Source organism: Zeus faber (assembly GCF_960531495.2).
Source record: "Zeus faber genome assembly, chromosome: 6".
In the NCBI taxonomy this organism is placed as follows: domain Eukaryota; kingdom Metazoa; phylum Chordata; class Actinopteri; order Zeiformes; family Zeidae; genus Zeus; species Zeus faber.
The window spans coordinates 32,233,863-32,256,362 of record NC_137201.1 but is presented as its reverse complement, the minus strand read 5'-3'; the positions used below and the strand labels follow the sequence as shown (position 1 = coordinate 32,256,362).

General features: G+C 43.3%; 1 protein-coding gene across 1 annotated transcript in view; it reads right to left on the bottom strand.

Moving 5' to 3' along the window:
• The window catches only part of syt7a (synaptotagmin VIIa), a gene marked incomplete at both ends in the record, with an annotated part of 77,500 nt that overhangs the window by 18,684 nt on the left and 36,316 nt on the right, over nucleotides 1-22,500 (bottom strand). Inside the window, 3 exons of the mRNA XM_080002628.1 lie at nucleotides 1,423-1,839; nucleotides 9,343-9,477; nucleotides 18,175-18,254. Of these exons, the coding sequence (XP_079858754.1) occupies nucleotides 1,423-1,839; nucleotides 9,343-9,477; nucleotides 18,175-18,254 (632 nt within the window). The remainder of the gene's footprint in view (nucleotides 1-1,422; nucleotides 1,840-9,342; nucleotides 9,478-18,174; nucleotides 18,255-22,500) is intronic.

Here is a 22,500-nt window from a genome sequence, read left to right as displayed (position 1 = left end):
TTAGCCTAAAACTTACAGAGAAAGAAAGAGGGGGGTGGGGGGGGGGTGGTGAATACATCCATGAATAATGCATTGGCTGCCCGCTGTGTCTCCTAAACTTTGCATTCAAGCACCAGCGGAGAAGACGTTTCAATAACAACATCATGTAATTGAGTGGGACGGTGTAAATACAAAATATATAATGACTTTTCATGACAGTGTCTCACAATAAATATTATGAATACGAGTGGGGTCCTGGGGAAGAGGTTTGCAGGAGACAGGCAGAGCGCCATCCAAACAGATGTTACGCCGCAGTGTGTGGCGGAGCGTGCACAGTAAACATTGAACACTTCATCGCGGCGCGGGACGGAAAAATAGCCCAAATATGTTCCAACTTCCTCCTCGTCTTTCATCAAGCCGCTGTATTGGTTTGAAATGAGCAGGAGGGAGCGGCCCTTGACGGATAGCGTTAAACTTTCAAGATGGAGGCAGTTAATTAATTTCATCCCATAAATAATATAGGGCTGTGCAGTCATGTGGACCAACGCCGAGAAGCATCATTGCTCATGATCTACTCAACATATTACATTCCATTTTAATCGATTCTAAAGGATCATAAAATATATCAGGAAAACAAACGGCCACGCAGAACGCCAGCCAGTCAACAGAATGTAATCTTAATAGTATTAGTAAGTGATTGATAATAACCCACCACTGGGCTTCAGGGTTGAAAGACAGCCTGATTTACATTTATAATGGATTTTTTAAATATAAGCTTAACCTCTGACTTCCCCTGGATTAGATTTTCTTGGCATAATCACATATTAGAATGCACAGAATTGCATCTGTAACTCAACACCAAATTGCCTCCAGAATTAGCTGTAAAGGTTGCTCTGAAACTGATGACGGAGCCACATCAACACACGTGCGCGCACGCACGCATGCACGCACACACACACACACACACACATACTTGTACATGTACATATGTAGTAAAAAATCTGCCTTGTGCTTACTGTAATTGCACACACACGCACACATACGTACACAAAAACACAAAAACACACACTGCCATGCACCCACATTAACAAGTTCATACAAAAAGCAAACACACACATACACACACACACACACACACACACACACACACACACACACACACACACACACACACACACACACACACACACACACACACACACACACACACACACACACACACACACATGAGCCATTTGAACCACAGTGTAGAAATTCTTTGCTTCCCTGGACGTCAGGAGCATAATAAAGAACACACACCAAGAGGATTTCAAGTATTAAACATGACATGAATCTATCAAATAAGATTAAACATCTACTTAATAATTTATCATTTAAACACAGATAGAAGAAACACAGGTATAGAAGACACAGACACACACGGACAGAAAAGTGGAGACTCACAGGAAGGACTTGACATCCAGGCCACGATTTCGGATCTGGCCCATCATATAATCCCAGCTGCCAGGAGTGGCACGGGAGCGCCCCGCTACTCCGCCTCCCCTATAGCGGGAGGCGCCCGCCCCCGCCGGGCTCCCCCGCGTGCTCCGGGGAGCCCCTCGTCCGGCTCCAACCCCGCCGCCGCCGCCTCCGCCTCCACCGCCGCCGCCGCCTCCTCCCCCTGCCCCGGGAGCCCCGGGTTGACCGGGCACAGTGTTGAGCTGCCCCAGGCTCTGGGACGTGGTGGGCGGCTGGCTGAGGCCCGGGGCCGGGGGGTGGACGAGCGGCTGCTGGAGACTCTGTTGCCGCAGAAGCGTCCGGGGCCTGGCCAGTGCGGGGGGGACGCGCTCCAAGGTGGAGGACACCGCCGGGTCCCCAAAGCTGGGGGGGCAGAGGAGAAGGGAAGGCAGGGAGCGAGAGGCCGGCCGCCGGCGGCAGAGAGTCGGGCGATGGGCGGGGAGCGGGCGGTCAGAGGGTGAGGGAGGGGGAGAGGGAGAGGGGGAGGTGATGGAGGGGGGTTGAGAGCCATGACAAGAGGGAGTGAGCGGCCCACGGGTGGTCAGCGAGTGGGGTGGCGGGAGGGAGGAGGACAAGTTTGAGATGGAGGCGGAGGCGGCGCAAGGTGGCGCCGAGGTGAGCGTGACGTCGGGACAGAGGCAGGGAGGAACGTCCAGGCAGGAAGTGGATGGTGGCGATGAAGATGAAGGGAAGGAGGAGGTGGGGAGGGGGGGGTGTGGCGAAGGAGTGTGGGGGGTTGGAGAGAGAAGGAAGAGGAGAGAGAAAGAGAGGACAATGAGGCAGCAGCAGTAACAGCAGTAGCAGAGGTAGCAGTAGATGTTGCAGTCTGAGTGCTCGCCGTGGGCGGGGCGCTGGCTGGCGGCGTGTCCGTGCAGGTGCACGGCGTGCAGGTGTGTGTTCGGCTTGTGTGCGTGGGCGGTGTGAGCGGGCTGCCTGCGTGCGGGCGCGGAGCGCGCGGGCAGCGGGCGGGCGTGCACGGTGCGCGCGGCCGTGCAGCGGTGCTGGGGCCCGCGGCCGGGTGGCGGCGGCGGCGGCAGCGGGACCGGTGGCGGCACCGGCGACGGGGGGGTCGTCCTGCCGCTGCCTCTCCTCGTCCCCATCTGTCTCCATCCTTTCGCCACTTTCTCCATCTGTGTGGCTGCCTCTCCTCCTTCCTCTATGGGTCTTTTTTTTTCTCTTTCTTTTTAAGCACATGCTCGACCCTGAGCGCCGTCCCACCAGCCAACCACCTCCAGCAGCATGCCTCCCTCCTCCCTCGCCCAACGCCGCCACTCTCATTTTCCACTCCTCCCCGCCGTAAATAGTCTTCAATTGACCCATTATCTCACTCTAATGTGTCATTGCCAGTCCATTTAACAGGACCTTACAAAGACACGCTCTCGCAACGTGGGACGCCGGGGCTTTCCGACAACATCCGTCTCCTTGTTGGGAGACTTTAGGCTCCTCGCTATCCTGTACGCTCTTTCTGATATTTTCCAAACTCTCTATATTTATCCTCCTCTGGCAGATCCCTGTGTCACCCGGCGATCAGAACTGGGTCATGCGAAAGCTTTTCACATCAGTTAGGTACAGCGTGCTCTGCTTTGCTTTTCTTCACCTAATACAATATTGCACGAGGCTCTGAGTGTACTATCAATCATACTTAAGCGCCATAATAAGGATAAAAAGGGGAAAGCAAGGTTGTGCAGAAAGAAAAATGACATTTTGGGGGTGAAAAGAAGGAACAGGTGATGGATTTCCAGCGTGGCAGTGAAACTCCTTTTTTTTGGCACTGCAAATAAAATCAATGCTGAAGACGCTAAAAAGTTTCATTTTGAATTAAAAAAAGGCTTGAATCAAACCAAACTATCTGGCAATGGGGCGAAATTTCTAAATATTTTCGGAAATGAAGATGTCTGTAAAACCTTCTGAAAATATTGAATGGTGTCTTTAAATATCTTCTCCCCGAGTGGAGGGGATCAGCAGTCTTCCGTTCCCTTTGAAAAGTCATTTATTGATTTTAACTATTTCTCCTGAATACAACACTAAGCTATCTGAATGATCTTATACACACACTTCCAAATCAGTTAATTTATGTTTGTTTTCTTTTTCCAGCAGAAAGGAAACATAAACCCATTGTTTATTTTCACGATTTTCTGTCTTGTGAAAGGTTTCATTTTTCCAGATTTTTATTTTTATTTGCAGCGACGAGGAGCGATGACGGAGGGCGAGACAGACAAAGAGAAAATGGGGTGCGAGACACAAACACAAGCGACACAGACACTTATAGCAGCCTGAAAATAGAATCCAATTATAGACGGGGGGCAAAGAGAAAGATGAGAGGAGGGAAAAATCACAGGCACAAGGTGCCAAAGGAAGGTGCAAAAAAAAAAAAAAAAAATGTAGGGATAAAAAAAAAAAAAAACCCTGAAAATGAACTTCCTCATTTGCAAATTTGATCACGTTGCTCTACATGCTTGGGGCTGAGGAGGAGAGGAGAGCGAGCACTTGCGGTCGGTGGCGAAGATGGATTGTTAATTTCTAATTGGTCAACTGAAAGGCAGAGCGTCTCATTTGTGAGGCATTACTTCCGGTGGAATGCAGGCGGCTTTCGCTGGCGGCTCCGGGAACGTGTGAAACTTTCCGTGGCAGAGCTGCGTGGATGCAGTCGGGGTGTGTTCTGGGGCCAAATATACACAGTGTTTTTAGGGTGGTTCAGAGCATTGCAACATGGTGTTTTCAGAGTGTCTGTTTCAGACCGTCGCAGTGTTTTTCGGTGCAGCTCGGTGTGTGAAGTTCAGTGTGTAGCTCGGTGTGTGCAGCTCGGTGTGTCACGCAGCTCTGCAGCCTCAGTGTCAGGTGTTGGTTCGGCGACGTGCGTCAGTGGGGGTTCAGCACAGACGTCTAATCATGACTTCTTATATTCATTTCCCAGTCACCACACCTTGCTCTGTGCTCACCTGTAAATGTGACACACACGTGTGCACACACAAACACACACACACGCACGGACACACCACACTCCATCCACTTGTTTAATCATCAATAGCCCAGATCATAACGGCTGCATACGCTGTGTTACTTAACATGTGGCGTGACATTCACACATGCTGTGAATAATGTTTTGGCGTGTTCACTGCGTTGGCTGCTGCTCGGTTCTCAACTCACTTGTTGGGCCTCAATCCTCCGGACTGCACGTGGCTCTGGACTGTCTGCCACCTCCCGGCCTTCACGCCCTCGGACGCCGTGCTCCTCACGCTGTCGCTGCGACAAGCCCCCCCACCGTCATCCCCAAGCCCCCCTGCTGCCCCCCGCTGACCCCCCGACAACGCCCCGCTACGAGGGAGAGAGCGGGGGAGAGCGGGGGAGAGGCCGCGGTGCGGAGAGCGGGTCGGGGGGGCCAGGGGAGAGATAAGACCCAAAAGAGCGGGAGAAAAAGAGGAGAGACACACAGAGGAATCAAGATTCAACACTTGACGCAGGAGGCAAAGCAGGTCAGCGGAGTGAGAGAGGGAGGGAGAGGTGTCCGGGTCGAGCGACAGGCAGGATGGAAGAGGCCGGAGGAGTCCAGAGTGGAGGAAGGAAGGAGGGAGGGAAGGAAGGGAGGCGGGGGAGGAGAGAGGGAGGGAAGATGGGCGAGAGGGAGAGAGGGAGGAGGTAGGGAAGGAAGTAAGGAGGGAGGGAGAGAGGCAAGGAAGGGAACCGGGGAGGAGAGAGGGAGGGAAGGAAGGAAAGAGGGAGAGGGGGAGGAAGGAGGGAAGGAAGGAGGGAGAGAGGGAAGGAAGTGAGCAGGGGAGGAGAGAGGGAGGGAAGAAGGGAAAGAGGGAGAGAGGGAGGAAGGAGGGAAGGAAGGGAGGGGCAGAGGAGAGGGGAGAGGATGGGAGGGGGGAGAAGGAGGGAAGAAGGGCAAGAGGGAGAGAGGGAAGAAGAAAGACAGGAAGGAATGAGGGAAGGAGGGAAGGAAGGAAGAATGGAAGGAAGGAAGGAAGGAAGGAGGGAAGGAGGGAGGAAGGGAGGAAGGAGAGAGGGAAGAAGGGTATAAGGGAGAGAGGAAGGAAGGGACGAAGGAAGGTAGGGAAGGCAGGAAGGAAAGGAAGTAGGGAGGGAGGGAGGGAGGAAGGAAGGAAGGAGGGAGTGAAGGACGGAAGGAGGGAAGGAGGGTGGGAGATCGCTGGGAGCCTGTGGAAGGTGAAGCCCAGGGAAGCGGAGGACGACGCTAACGATGCTAAAGCTGTTAGCCTCCTGCAGCCGGGGCGTGTCGGTCCCTCCGCTGTGGCCCCCGGAAAACCTCCAGCCCGCGGACAGCTTGGGGCGCACGGCGGAGCCCACTTTTTCGGGTGTAGAGCTTTACAGCTGGATAGGAGACCAGAGGTTACTCACGTGCGACCAGCGGATCGTCGCTTCGACTATTTAGGGCTCCGGTCCGACACTAAACTAGGAAGAAATATTAAAACATCTGATAACGACGAAGCGCAGAGTCCAGTTCCACTGCGTTCGGTCCGGGTCTTGTGCCAAGGCTGACATTTATATAAGAGGCTTTTACCACAATGCTTGGCTGCTTGGGGGGGCAGTAAATCGTGTGTGTGTGTGTGTGTGTGTGTGTGTGTGTGTGTGTGTGTGTGTGTGTGTGTGTGTGTGTGTGTGTGTGTGTGTGTGTGTGTGTGTGTGTGTGTGATTTATTTGGGCCGTCAGGCCTTTGAAGGTTCTACTAAACACAGTGCTTCAGTTCTAGCATCTTAGACCCTGGGACTGTTTAGTCATACCCCATAAACAAATTAAAAACCGTACTAAGCGAGGCCTTCAAGGTCACATTGTCTTGAATATACAGTATATGCATATGAAGCTGTCGGGGAGCGGAGAGGGGAGTTCCACAAAATTAAATGGGTTCTCTGTTTTTTCGGGATGTAAATCCCCTTTACGTCAAATAAACTTGTCGCCGGGATTTGGAGCGACCGTTGCCTCGGCAGCAGCGACCGTCGGGACTGAAGCCCGTCAGCGCCCCCTGGTGACACCGAGCGCGTCCTATTTACGCCGGGCCTCAGGGTCCTCCCCGGCGCAGGGCAGCGCGAGATGCGAGCTGCAGAGTTTGTTCTGCTCTCCGCCAGGCGGGGACCACGGCGCCGCCGACGTCTCTGAAGGTCACCGGCGCTTCCTGTATAATCCCGAACGATTGACCCGTCTGAGCGCTCAGATGTGAAATCCGTCAGCGCCGGAGCCCGCCGGCGCCGCCGCTGCCACCGCCGCAGCCACCGCCGCAGCCGCTCCCGCCGCTGCCGCCACCGCTGCTCCCACCGCTGCCGCCGCTCCCGCCGCTGCCGCCGCTCTCGCCGCCAGAGCGGAGGCCGTTGGCCTCATTTATCCCATCGACCAACACGGCAAGGCGTCTTGACCGCGGAGAGACGAGCCGTCCGTTAGGCTTTTGTAGTGAGAGAAAACGGCAATTTAATATCGGCTGAGGTGGATAAATCCAGGTTCAGAGAGCTAAAGTCCTCTTTCCATGTTTTCGCCTCCCTCCGTGCACCGATCAGACGGTTCCTCATCAGCTGGACCTCCTGGGTGGATGCAGATCCACAAACCCACACGGCTGACTGAAAATCCTGGAGAGGAGTTTTGCTTTATGAACCCGGATTTTCCGCTTCCGATTCCGTGTTTTCCCGCTGACTGACGGTGAAGGGGATGGAAGCGCGGCTCTTCAAATAACCCCTAAATCAGACGCAAAGCACCCAGCAGCGGATTGGTAAAGCCGAGGCGTGTCCGACCGAGGAGCCGACTCATCTCAGGTCGCGTCGTGACCGGCGGTGACATTCGTCGTTCCACAAGGTCAGTATTGAAGGATGATCTGTCGGCATCGAACCCGGAGCAAATAAATGAGGTAAATATGGAGATTGATAACGGTGGGTGGTTAACCTGATTGAGGCCCGGCGTCACCGCCGAGATTGAAAGCTGCTGATCTCGCTGGAATCTTAAAAAAAGGAAAAAAAAAAAAAAAAAAGCCTTGACAGGGAGGGAAGGACGTAAATCAGCCAAACTCCAGCCCCGTCCCGTGCCGGCGTTACATCCTTCCTGTCGTTCAATTTTTCTGTCTATTTAACGTTTATCGCTGTGCAGCAGCGCTCGTCTTTCTGCAAGACAGCTGAGCGGCTTTCAGCAAAGAAAGAAAGAAAGAAAGAAAGAAAGAAAGAAAAACATTATATAAAGCGTAAATGACAACCTTGAGGGTTTTACTTCCAGAAAGAAATTAACTTTAAAAAGCATTAGCCCAATCCCGGAGATCAACAGCCGTCATCTGCGTGCCGCCTTTCCAGACAGTAATCTATATTCCCAGCGTCTTCATAAGTCTCGCGCTGCGCGCTCTCCCCGGGCGGTTTAACCCGCTCAGCGCCAGCCGAGACACCCCGCTGGTTCCCACGGGGGGGGTGGCGGCTGGGCAGGCGGGCGGGCGGGCGGCGCGCACGCAACCTTCCGGGGTGTCATCGGACGAGGGTGCGAAGCTCCACCGCCATATCGGCTGCGAGGACGACGCATTGCCAAAACATCGCCGCGCAGGAGGAGCGAGCGTGGGCGCCTCGGTGGGTCTACGACCTGAAGACGTAATATGCCAGGTTGGAGGGGAAAAGAGGAGTGTGTGTGTGTGTGTGTGTGTGTGTGTGTGTGTGTGTGTGTGTGTGTGTGTGTGTGTGTGTGTGTGTGTGTGTGTGTGTGTTGTGGTGGGGGTGGGGTGGTGGGGCGGGGGCAGGGCGGGGCAGGGTGGGGCGGGGGTCACAAATGGATTACTTGAAAGCACAAGGTGAGCACTGGCACCACATCATAACCGGTCAACCCTCCACGACAAACACAGAGCGAGGGGAGGCAGAGCGGCGGGCGCACGTCACAGAGATGTGGGGTTAATGCTTAAACACGTTGTCAAGGCGAGGAGGGCTACGAGGGTTGTCCGTCTCCATGGTTACGCCCCATGGGAGAGAGGTGATAGGTTAGAAGTCGGAGCGTTAGCTGGGCGGGCAGGGCTGCAGTGACTGGGAGGCATTTGCGCGTCCATTAGCGGACGACGGGGAAATCGAGCGGTGAGCGCGGGCGTCGGCCGCAGGGATAGTGGTGTGCCGTCGCCGTGGCGATGCGTAATGTTTGCCTGCGTGACATTTATGCACTCGCAAGTTTCCAGGGCAGATTATGAGTAATTATGAGTAACCCTTGTACGTCCCAGATGTTTATACATTGGAAGGGTCTTTATTGCTGTTGTGGCTCCTCTTAAAGTGGTTGGCAGCCAAATTATGCATAAAATATGCTTCTATGAATTGGGACAGGCTTTTCGGGGACGCCTTTCTCGAAATATCCATACAAAAATCCACACTTAATCAAGGCAGCAGTCCCATTGTGAGAGCAGGTGCACTTCAAGTTGGCAGCCATTATTCCATCAATTTTTTTAGAATGTTTTATAATAATGCTTTCAGGCATATGCTGCTCAGACAGCGTAGCACAGAAAGAGGGGAGGAGAGGAAAAGGGAGGAGATGAGAGGAGAGGAAAGGAGAGGAGAGGAGGAGTGGAGAGGAGAGGAGAAGGGAGGAGAGGAGAGGAGGAGTGGAGAGGAGAGGAAAAGGGAGGAGAGGAGAGGACAGAATGGAGGTAAGAAGGAAGGGGAGAAGAAAGGAAAGGGAGGAGAGGAGATAGGAAAAGGACAAAGAGGAAGCGGAGAACAGGAGGAAGGAAAAGAGGAGAGTAGCGAAGGGGACATAAGAGTAGCGGGGGAGGGCGGAGGGGAGAAGAGAAAGGAGGAGACAAGAATAGAGGAAAAGAGAGGAGGAGAGGGAGGAGTGGGAGTGTCCATGCCCCTGCCTCAGCGCAGCCCTGCTGGGGAGAAAGTCTCTTACCGGCCTGTGACCAAGACTCACTTGGGCGTGAGGCGGGGCTCTCCGTACGGGGCATAGGGACAAATGTTTAGAACGAACTCCTTGGGCGGATACGAGCTCCACCGCTGCTGCTCTGTGCTGCTGTCATTGTTATTCCAAAAGTCTCTGTCGAGATCGCTGGGCCAGAGAGAAAGACAGGTCAGAGCAACAGGAGCCTCACAACAAACCACAGCGGGAGACGGGGCGGCCCGGGCGCCGGCGGGGCGGGCCGGGCGTCGAGATGAGGAGGCCTAGCTTCATGCCTAACGACTCCCTCCAATCGCTTACTTCACAATAAAACAACCAAAAACAAAAAAAGAGGGGGGAGGAGAGAAGCCTTGGCTGAGCCGAGCGGCGACACACACACACACACACACACACACCACACACGGACGACAGAGAGAGAGAGAGAGAGAGAGAGAGAGCGAGAGAGAGAGCAGAGTTACACGGCGCTGCCGATGCAGCACGTTGGGGGGCGTGGCGTCCGGGCGCCCGGGTCTTCACGGAGGAGGAGTCTGGAGGGAGCGTGAGGCAGCGTTAAGAGGTGCAACCGCGGCGAGGGAGGAAGAGGAGAGCAGATCAGTGATGTCATACACGTCAGACAGCAGAGAGAGAGAGAGAGAGAGGGAGAGAGAGAGAGAGAGAGATGAAGCCGACACCATGAGCGCGGAGCAGACCGACGCTCCCGCAGCCGACGAAGAAGGAAAATGGGCGAGCGACCTGAGGAACCAAGCCGGGGGGGACGAAAACGAAACAAAATAAAAACAACACATTCACCAAGACAACATTGTTGGGATGGGATTCCTCTCTCTCTCTCTCTCTCTTTCTCTCTCTCTCTCTTTCTCTCTCTCTCTCTCCCTCTCCCCGTATAGAAAAGGTTAAAGCACATGTGGAAGCAAACAACCTGATGTAAACAAAGCCCCGCCCGTGCACGGAGGGGAGGAGGTTCTGGTCGGGTTGACGGAGGCCCTTTGTGGAGCTGAACATGACTCTCAGCATTACAGAGCTGACATGTTCTGCCGCTGACCTACTGTCTCCTTTGATTCCGAACGCCTCCATTAATCAGCCGTTGAAAATGGGCCTGATTGTTTTCCTCCCTGTGTGAACCGGCAGAGAAGCCAAATTGCAGAAAGCTCAGGCCCTTCCAGCTCCCGCCATTACCCAAATTTTCGCTCTTGGAAGCGGCACGGAGCGGCGGCTGCAGGCTCTCAGGGACACTTGTTATCTCCCAAGTCCGAGATAAGACAAGTGTAGGAGAGATAAGAGCAGCGTGCCTCCCTTGCCAAAACTTTTCTCTGGCACAGGTACGATGACACAGATCAGATCAATGTGATTAGACCACGGCAGTTTTGTTTAAAGGCGTTACGAGGGTTTTTCACTACGGGGTCCTCCGGAGGACGCACCTGAGTACCTGACGTGAAGAAATAAGACATACTAGTTATATGTTCCATTTCTACTAGTTACATTGATACTAGTTGTATGTTACATGTATACTAGTTATATGTTCCATTTATACTAGTTACATTGATACTAGTTGTATGTTACATGTATACTAGTTATATGTTACATTCATAATAGTTGTATGTTACATATATACTAGTTATATGTTTAATTTATACTAGTTGTATGTTGCATTTATACTAGTTGTAGGTTACATGTATAAGAGTTATGTTACATTTATACACGGTGTATGTTGCATTTATACTAGTTACATTTATACTAGTTGTATGTTACATTTACACTAGTTACATTTATACTAGTTATATGTTACATTTAAACTAGTTACATTTATACTAGTTGTATGTTACATTTATACTGGTTGCATTTATACTAGTTGTTTGTTACATTTATACTAGTTGTATGTTACATTTATACTAGTTATATGTAACATTTATACTGGTTGCATTTATACTAGTTGTTTGTTACATTTATACTAGTTGTATGTTACATTTATAGTAGTTATATGTAACATTTATACTGGTTGCATTTATACTAGTTGTTTGTTACATTTATACTAGTTGTATGTTACATTTATACTAGTTATATGTTACATTTATACTGGTTGCATTTATACTAGTTGTTTGTTACATTTATACTAGTTGTATGTTTCATTTAAACTAGTTACATTTATACTAGTTGTATGTTACATTTATACTGGTTGCAATTATACTAGTTGTTTGTTACATTTATACTAGTTGTATGTTACATTTATACTAGTTATATGTAACATTTATACTGGTTGCATTTATACTAGTTGTATGTTACATTTATACTAGTTATATGTAACATTTATACTGGTTGCATTTATACTAGTTGTTTGTTACATTTATACTAGTTGTATGTTACATTTATACTAGTTATATGTTACATTTATACTGGTTCAATTTATACTAGTTGTTTGTTACATTTATACTAGTAATATGTTACATTTAAACTGGTTGCATTTATACTAGTTGTTTGTTACATTTATACTAGTTATATGTTACATTTATACTGGTTGCATTTATACTAGTTGTTTGTTACATTTATACTAGTAATATGTTACATTTATACTGGTTGCATTTATACTAGTTGTTTGTTACATTTATACTTGTTGTATGTTACATTTATACTGGTTGCATTTATACTAGTTGTTTGTTACATTTATACTAGTAATATGTTACATTTATACTGGTTGCATTTATACTAGTTGTTTGTTACATTTATACTTGTTGTATGTTACATTTATACTGGTTGCATTTATACTAGTTGTTTGTTACATTTATACTAGTAATATGTTACATTTATACTGGTTGCATTTATACTAGTTGTTTGTTACATTTATACTTGTTGTATGTTACATTTATACTGGTTGCATTTATACTAGTTGTTTGTTACATTTATACTAGTTATATGTTACATTTATACTGGTTGCATTTATACTAGTTGTTTGTTACATTTATACTAGTAATATGTTACATTTATACTGGTTGCATTTATACTAGTTGTTTGTTACATTTATACTTGTTGTATGTTACATTTATACTGGTTGCATTTATACTAGTTGTTTGTTACATTTATACTAGTTATATGTTACATTTATACTGGTTGCATTTATACTAGTTGTTTGTTACATTTATACTAGTTGTTTGTTACATTTATACTAGTTATATGTTACATTTATACTGGTTGCATTTATACTAGTTGTTTGTTACATTTATACTTGTTGTATGTTACATTTAAACTAGTTACATTTATACTAGTTGTTTGTTACATTTATACTAGTTATATGTTACATTTATACTGGTTGCATTTATACTAGTTGTTTGTTACATTTATACTAGTAATATGTTACATTTATACTGGTTGCATTTATACTAGTTGTTTGTTACATTTATACTTGTTGTATGTTACATTTATACTGGTTGTATGTTACATTTATACTGGTTGCATTTATACTAGTTGTTAGTTACATTTATACTATTTGTATGTTAAATGTATACTAGTTACATTTATACTAGTTGTATGTTAAATGTATACTAGTTATATGTTACATTTATACTGGTTATATGATTCATTTATACTAGTTACATTTATACTGGTTATATGATTCATTTATAATAGTTACATTTGTACAAGCTGTATGTTATAATTTATACTAGTTATATGTTTCATTTATACTAGTTACATTTATACTTGTTGTTTTTTACTTTTATACTAGTTATATGTTACATTTATAATAGTTACATTTATACTAGTTGTATGTGCCATTTTTAATAGTTATATGTTTCGTTTATACTAGTGACATTTATCCTAGTTATATGATCCATTCATACTAGTTATATGTTACATTTATAATAGTTACATTTATACTAGTTGTATGTGCCATTTTTAATAGTTATATGTTTCATTTATACTAGTGACATTTATCCTAGTTATATGATCCATTTATACTAGTTATATGTTACATTTATAATAGTTACATTTATACTAGTTGTATGTGCCATTTTTAATAGTTACATTAATACTAGTTATATGTTACTTTTATACTAGTTACATTTATACTAGTTATATGTTTCATTTATACTAGTTCTATTTATACTAGTTATATGTTTCAATTATACTAGTTACATTTTTACTCGTGATATGTGACATTTATACTAGTAATATGTTACATTAATACTAATTATATGTTACATTTATACTAGTATTGTGTTACATTTATACTAGTTATATATTACATTTATACTAGTATTTTGTTATATTTATACAAGTTACATAGTATATACTAGTAATTTGTCACATTTATTCTAGTGAAATGTTATATTTGTACTACTGATATGTGACATTAAGACAAGTCATTTTAACAATTCAGTTAAATTTAGACTAGCTATATCTTACTAGTTACTAGTAGTAGTTTTATGTTACATTTATATTCGTAATATGTAACATTTATACAAGTGAAAAGTTACATTTATACTAGTTATATGTTAAAATTAGACTGGTTATATCTTACATTTATACTAGTTATATTTTACATTTATACTAGTTACATTTATAATAGTTACATGTTACATGTATACTAGTGATATTTTACATTTATACAAGTTATATGTTACATTTATACTCGTTATATGTACATTTATACTAGTTATATGTTACATTTATACTCGTTATATGTACATTTATACTAGTTATATGTTACATTTATAGAAGTGACATGTATACTCGTGATATGTTACATTTATACTTGTGAGATGTTACATTTATACTTGTGAGATGCTACATTTATAGTAGGTATATGTTATATTTATACTAGTGATGTTATAATAATACAAATTATATGTTCCATTCATACTAGTTACATTTGTACTAGTAACATTTTACATTAATACTAGTTATATGTTACATTTGTGCTAATGATATGTAACATTTATACTAGTTAAATGCGCCATTCATATTAGTTACATTTATACAAGTAATAGTAGTTATATGTTATATTTATACTAGTGATATATCACATTTATACGAGTTATATGTTACATTCATACTAGTTACATTTGTACTAGTAATATGTTACATTTGTACTCGTGATATGTAACATTTATACTAGTGATATGTTATAATAATACGAGTTATATGTTACATTCATACTAGTTACATTTGTACTAGTAATATGTTACATTTGTACTCGTGATATGTAACATTTATACTAGTTAAATGCGCCATTCATATTAGTTACATTTATACAAGTAATAGTAGTTATATGTTATATTTATACTAGTGATATATCACATTTATACTAGTTATGTTACATTTTTCTAGTTATATGTTATATTTATACTAGTTATATGTTACATTTATACTAGTGATATGTTACATTTATACTAGTGATATGTTACATTTATACTAGTGATATGTTATATTTATACTAGTTATATGTTACATTTATACTAGTGATATGTTACATTTATACTAGTGATATGTTATAATAATACGAGTTATATGTTACATTTATACTAGTTATATGTTATATTTATACTAGTTGTATGTTACATTTATACCAGTGATATGTTACATTTATACTAGTGATATGTTATAATAATACGAGTTATATGTTACATTTATACTAGTTATATGTTATATTTATACTAGTTATATGTTACATTTATACTAGTTATATGTTACATTTATACTAGTTATATGTTATATTTATACTAGTTATATGTTACATTTATACTAGTTATATGTTATATTTATACTAGTTATATGTTATATTTATACTAGTTATATGTTACATTTATACTAGTGACATGTTACATTTATACTAGTGATATGTTGTAATAATACGAGTTATATGTTACATTTATACTAGTTATATGTTACATTTATACTAGTTATATGTTATATTTATACCAGTTATATGTTATATTTATACTAGTTATATGTTACATTTATACTAGTTGTATGTTACATTTATACTAGTGATATGTTATAATAATACGAGTTATATGTTCCATTCATACTAGTTACATTTGTACTAGTAATATGTTACATTTGTACTAGTAATATGTTACATTTATACCAGTTATATGTTACATTTGTACTAGTGATATGTAACATTTATACAAGTTAAATGCTCCATTCATATTAGCTACATTTATACAAGTAATATATTACATTTATACTAGTTATATGTTATATTTATACTAGTGATATGTTATAATAATACAAGTTATATGTTCCATTCATACTAGTTACATTTGTACTAGTAATATGTTACGTTTATACTAGTTATATGTTAAATTTGTACTAGTAATATGTTACATTAATACTAGTTATATGTTTCATTTATACTAGTTATATGTAAAATGTATACTAGTTATATGTTACATTATGACTAGTTATATATTAAATTTATACTAGTTATATGTAACATTTACACTAGTTATATGTTATATTTATACTAGTGATATATTACATTTATACTAGTTATATGTTTCATTTATACTAGTTATATGTTATATTTATACTAGTTATATGTTACATTTATACTAGTGATATGTTACATTTATACTAGTGATATGTTATAATAATACGAGTTATATGTTACATTTATACTAGTTATATGTTATATTTATACTAGTTATATGTTACATTTATACTAGTTATATGTTACATTTATACTAGTTATATGTTATATTTATACTAGTTATATGTTACATTTATACTAGTTATATGTTATATTTATACTAGTTATATGTTATATTTATACTAGTTATATGTTACATTTATACTAGTGACATGTTACATTTATACTAGTGATATGTTGTAATAATACGAGTTATATGTTACATTTATACTAGTTATATGTTACATTTATACTAGTTATATGTTATATTTATACTAGTTATATGTTATATTTATACTAGTTATATGTTACATTTATACTAGTTGTATGTTACATTTATACTAGTGATATGTTATAATAATACGAGTTATATGTTCCATTCATACTAGTTACATTTGTACTAGTAATATGTTACATTTGTACTAGTAATATGTTACATTTATACCAGTTATATGTTACATTTGTACTAGTGATATGTAACATTTATACAAGTTAAATGCTCCATTCATATTAGCTACATTTATACAAGTAATATATTACATTTATACTAGTTATATGTTATATTTATACTAGTGATATGTAACATTAAGCCAAGTTATATATTAAATGTATACTAGTTATATGTTACATTTATACTAGTTATATGTTACATTGATACTAGTTTTATGTTATATTTATACTAGTGATATGTTATAATAATACAAGTTATATGTTCCATTCATACTAGTTACATTTGTACTAGTAATCTGTTACGTTTATACTAGTTATATGTTAAATTTGTACTAGTAATATGTTACATTAATACTAGTTATATGTTTCATTTATACTAGTTATATGTTATATGTATACTAGTTATATGTTACATTATGACTAGTTATATATTAAATTTATACTAGTTATATGTAACATTTACACTAGTTATATGTTATATTTATACTAGTGATATATTACATTTATACTAGTTATATGTTTTATTTATACTAGTTATATGTTATATTTATACTAGTTATATGTTACATTTATACTAGTTATATGTTATATTTATACTAGTTATATGTTACATTTATACTAGTGATATGTTACATTTATACTAGTGATATGTTATAATAATACGAGTTATATGTTCCTATCATACTAGTTACATTTGTACTAGTAATATGTTACATTTGTACTCGTGATATGTAACATTTATACTAGTTAAATGCGGCATTCATATTAGTTACATTTATACAAGTAATATGTTACATTTATACTAGTTATATGTTATATTTATATTAGTTATATGTTGTGTTTATACTAGTTATATGTTACATTTATACTAGTTATATGTTACATTTATACTAGTTATATGTTATATTTATACTAGTTATATGTTACATTTATACCAGTTATATGTTACATTTACACTAGTTTTATGTTATATTTATACTAGTGATATGTTACATTTATACTAGTTATATGTTACATGTATACTAGTTATATGTTACATTTATACTCGATATATGTAAGAGGTACCCAAGCAATCTAAACTTTTCTGAGTCGATTTTGGAAGAGAATACATTTACTTCAGTATATTTGTGAAGCAAGAAATGTACTTTTACATTATGTCAGTTACATTGCGTAAGTCTCTTGTTGGTCCATTTGAAAACAGGTTTGCTGTTTAGTTTGGTGGCATCTCTCCCTCCTCTTCCTCCAGCAGGGTTGGAACTTTTGGCAATAACAGCTGCTGAAGAACATTGATAATATAAATGTTGAAGTCAAATTAGATCCACTTGAAAATGGCAGCATTCCCCCCAAAAAAGAATCCTTAATTTACTGGAAGTAACTAGAACATGAGGACCAATTTGACCCCATACCTTCTTACTCAAGTTGCTAATATGAGTAACTTTCAATCATACTGAAGGTAAATTCATTTTACGGGAAAGATACTTTGAGTTAATCACTGGGTACTCCACCCGCCCCTGGCAGTGAATGAAGTGACCTCATCACTCTCCATCTTGCAAACAGAACGAGGCGACGTCTCTTCCTTCTCTGTGGCCGCTAATGTCACAGAGGATCCCAAGCCGCTCGTAGAGACTTTAAAGTGATACAGCCCTGATGTTTCTTTATGGGGTTTTTTGTTGTTGTATTAACTTTCTTATTGTTGCTGGTGTATGAATTCAAGGCTCTCAAGTGGGACCTGAACAGGGTTCATTATCTCTGAGGGTCGTGGCCCGAACACCTACTTGATGGCTTTCTTCTCCCCTCGTCCGCGTGCCGAGTCTGGAGTGTCTACGGCCTCCACGCCCGGTTTATTCCTCTTCCCCTTTGAGCGGAACAGCGAGGAAGGAGAGAGAAACAATAGGTTAGCTGAGATTTGCTAGTCAGATTCGGAAGCCGCGCTCCTGCCGCTGAAATCTCAAGTGCAAATATGTCTCCTGTTATCTCGGGGGCACCGTGCAATCACTCCTTTACCTGATGGCTTCCTGATTACGCTCATCAGACTCAAATTGGATCTGCTGAAGAGACATTCCTGACTGTGGTTATCGCTCTCGCCGCCCTAAAAATTTACACGGCCGTTGCCGTTTTGAAGCGATCTGCTGGGAAACAGGTGCGCCGGGCTGCAGAGTCTGCGGCGTCGGCGCGGTTTCAAACAGCCAGAGCACAACCTCCTGTAACCATGGAAATAATGGCAATTTGAAGGCTGCGAAAAGTAAGGGTCTGTTGGGTGCATTCTGCTGGAAAAGCTCATTACTGTTAAAGGTGTTTCACATGTGTCGCAGAGCAGGTAATCCCTATTGACACTCCGCCACAAAGACGACAGAAAGGGCATCAGCCCAAGCCCCCTGCGCCCCCCCCCCCACCTCCCGACGCCCACGTCCGCTGCCCTGAAAGTGATGCTCTGATACACATCTTGGATGGGCAGGGACTCTCCGCGCCAGAGAATGGATGGGCGTAAAACACATCAAGGGGCCTCCGGGCTTGGCCTTCCCAATGAATGTTTTCTGGCTGGATGGTGATCTCCTGCAGCGCGTTTGGTCGAGGGGCGGGAGCCGAGCCGGAGGCTGAGGCCGGACTGTGGAGGGCCGTTGTCCCCGTTCCCCCCGTTCCCCCCGTTCCCCCTTTTCCCCGTCCTCGCTCTGTGCTATCGGAGTGAGCTCCTGCGGTGAAAGCTCCGGGTGCCGCCAGGAGGAGGAAGGTCGCCGCAAAGATCTTTTCCCTTTCTTGGCGGCATCGCAGCATATGCCCGGTCTCAAACTTCCATCCTGCCCGCTGTGTACACAAGCGCATGGAGCCGAGCGAGCAGGAGGTGGCGTGCTGGGAGAGGCAACTGGCAATCACCCAAAGGTTACGCGCGAGTGGTGGGGGGGGGACTGGTCCCGGATCAATTTATGATGCAATGCACATTCCTAAACGAGGCTGCGTGAGCTTGTAGAAATGCAAATCGAGGCACCAGCTGCATGGAACTCGGCGCAGACTGTGAGTGTGTGTTACGAAACACACTGAAACCACAGTCTTTATATCAATTTCACTCCGTAGCCCACACCGTGGATACCGTGGGCTCGGATATTGTTGGACCAGTAAACAGACAGAGCCGACAGCAGAGCTGCGGAGCATAAAATGGCGTCTGACTGCCACACACCAGGAAAACAAAGCTGAAACCTGAAATAGAAGCTGAAATAGAACAATCCACACAGAGCTCAGCAAACGACGCGCACTGCGGCTGGGAGGCTGCTCACAAAGAGCCGCGCCTGCCGTTTAGACACCTCATCTTCAACCGACGCCATCTCAACGCGCGGGCAGGGAGCACGGCCGCCGCATCCACTTACACCGGTTCAATTTAAGGAAGTCATGACTCTTCAGAACTTTGCCGTCGTGGGATCGACACGGCTTCATCCAAAATTCATGAGATAAAAAAATGGAAACAATCGAGGAAAATGTTCTGTATTTTTTATCTCAGTCTTCACGCAGCCTTGTTGTGCATGTTATTCAGATCCACAACCGGACGTGAATCACGTTTCGGAGTCAGCGATCAGCTGCGCACACTAAGGATGACGCATTGGTTTAATTGACATGCCGGATAAATACATGATTTTTTTTGGATGGATTTTTATTATGATTATGTCACTACGATCATGTCACCGGAGCTCCTCGCAAACAGAGACGGAGCTCAGTGCACACAGCGCTGTGCTCTTACACGGTTACCGCTGCTTATATTATTCAGAGGAAAGCAAAACAGGTTGAGCTCCAGAGGCAGCATCAAGGGAAACTCATCATGCATCATTTAACATGTCTGTAAAAACTTTTGAAAGGTGGGAACACGGGGAGAATAAGTGAGAATCCAGCGGAGATAGAGAAGTCAGAGCTGGAAATAGAATTCGGAATAAGAAAGAAAAACAAAAAAAAAAAAAAGAGGAGGAAGCCGAGAAGAGGATGAAACACAGAGAGAATGATGGATAGCAGGTGAGATGGAGGAAGAGGAGGAGGAGGAGGAGAAGGAAGAGGAGGGACAAGTGAGAATAAAGGATTGACAGGAAGTCCCGAGTGGATTGGTTTGAGAAAACAAGGAGGATTCTGAGTAGGCTCTCACACACACACACACACACACACACACACACACACTAAGGCACATGGGCAGGCACACGTCATACATGCACATACATACACCCACACACATACAGGCCCCCGCACACACCACTAACACACATGCACGCACACACACACGTGCACGCAGATACAGTACATCATACATGCACATGCGCATACATGCACACACACAAATACAGCACCACATATGCACTAACACACATGCACATACACACACTAACACACATGCACACACACACACACACACACACACACACACTAAGACACGTGCACACAGATACATCATACATGCACACACACAAATACAGGCCCACACACGCACTAACACACATGCACATACACACACCAACACGCATGTACACACACACACACACACCAACACACTAAGACACGTGCACACAGATACATCATACATGCACATACATGCACACACACAAAAATACAGGCCCACACACGCACAAATACACATGCACATACACTAACACACACACACACACACACACACACACACACACACACACACACACACACACACACACACACACACACATAAATAAAGTACACAGTTGAAATCCTCCTCCCTACACTTTATTCCGTTTCCTCTCAAGTGTTGGGAACAAAGTGATGATGATCATTTGGTCAAAGGAAACAAAGAATTGATGATAAAGAAAAAGGGAAAAAGGAAGCGTCTCAGTCTCCAATTGGAGGTTAACACCAGGTCGCGGCCCAGCGCACAGCTCCCTCTCATCGCGACTCAGACACCCGCCGTCCACTTGAGCCTAATTTAAAGCAGCCGTCACGACGGAGCGCTTCACACGGTCGCCGTCCACCGCTCCGAGTCTGAGCGGCTCACACAGATCTAACGACGAGCCAATTACCAAGAAACCCACAAACGGAGAAAGTCTGTGTTGAAGGATATTCTCAGTTTCCGAAATCCTCCAGCCGTCTTGATCGGCCGTAATGGCAGAGCAGTAAGTTGTGAAGGGTCAGCGTTGGAGCAGAGTGGACGCAGGAGTAAGAAGCAGGAATAGGAAGCAGGAGTAATCTCGGCAGCGCGGCGCCGGGCGCCCGGGGCGTCGCTGGGCACCCGGGGCGTCGCTGGGGGTCGGCGAGGAGATGCGGACGAAGCGCCAGAGTTCAGCGCCGCTCCTTCCATGGCAGCTGGCACCGGCGCGCCTTTCACACCCAGCTGTGTTTGTTTGCTGGGAATTAGCAGGCGAGGCAGCCGGGCTATCCGTGTTCGCTCAATATTTCCCGGATCGCGCCGTAATTAGCGGAAGGGTGCTCCATTAAAAATCATCGTCCAACTAGTAAATCATCAGCCGATCATTCAAATTAAGTTTGCTTTCTGCGTCTGTCAAAACAACGGCTTACCTGCAGCTCGGCTGAGAGCTGCCTCTTCATTAGTGCAGCAACTCATTAACATATCATCGTCAACATTGAATCAGCCTCCGTGCTTTCATTTATATCCAAATGACACAAAAGAGGCTGTGGCTTTTTTTTGTCCACACAATGCACTAATAAAATGCTACGTCAATGAAGAGCGGGGCCAGTTTTTCTTAATCCCATAATTGCTACCCTCCACACATTCATTTGCATAGTGATTATCATCTTCCCCTCAATGGAGCCAGAGTCAAGACAACCAAAATATGGAGGCTGTTGATGCTGCTCTGAAAGGTTGAAGGTGTGAATCACCGGCCGCCAGGTCGCGTGTCCCACCGCTGCTCAGACAGATGTTGCTACATCACCCGCACCACCCAAAAGCCAAAAACACAAGAGCTTAACAAATTGATTCATTTTGCTGAATGAGTATGAGAACTATCACTACTGCCATCAGAAGTGGAAATGGACCGTCACAGACGGGTAAAACAATTTAACAATCATATGATGAAATGATGGTTGATTTGATTGACTTAGTGGAAAATAACGTGAATAGAAATGAAAAAAAAAAAAAAAATGAAAAT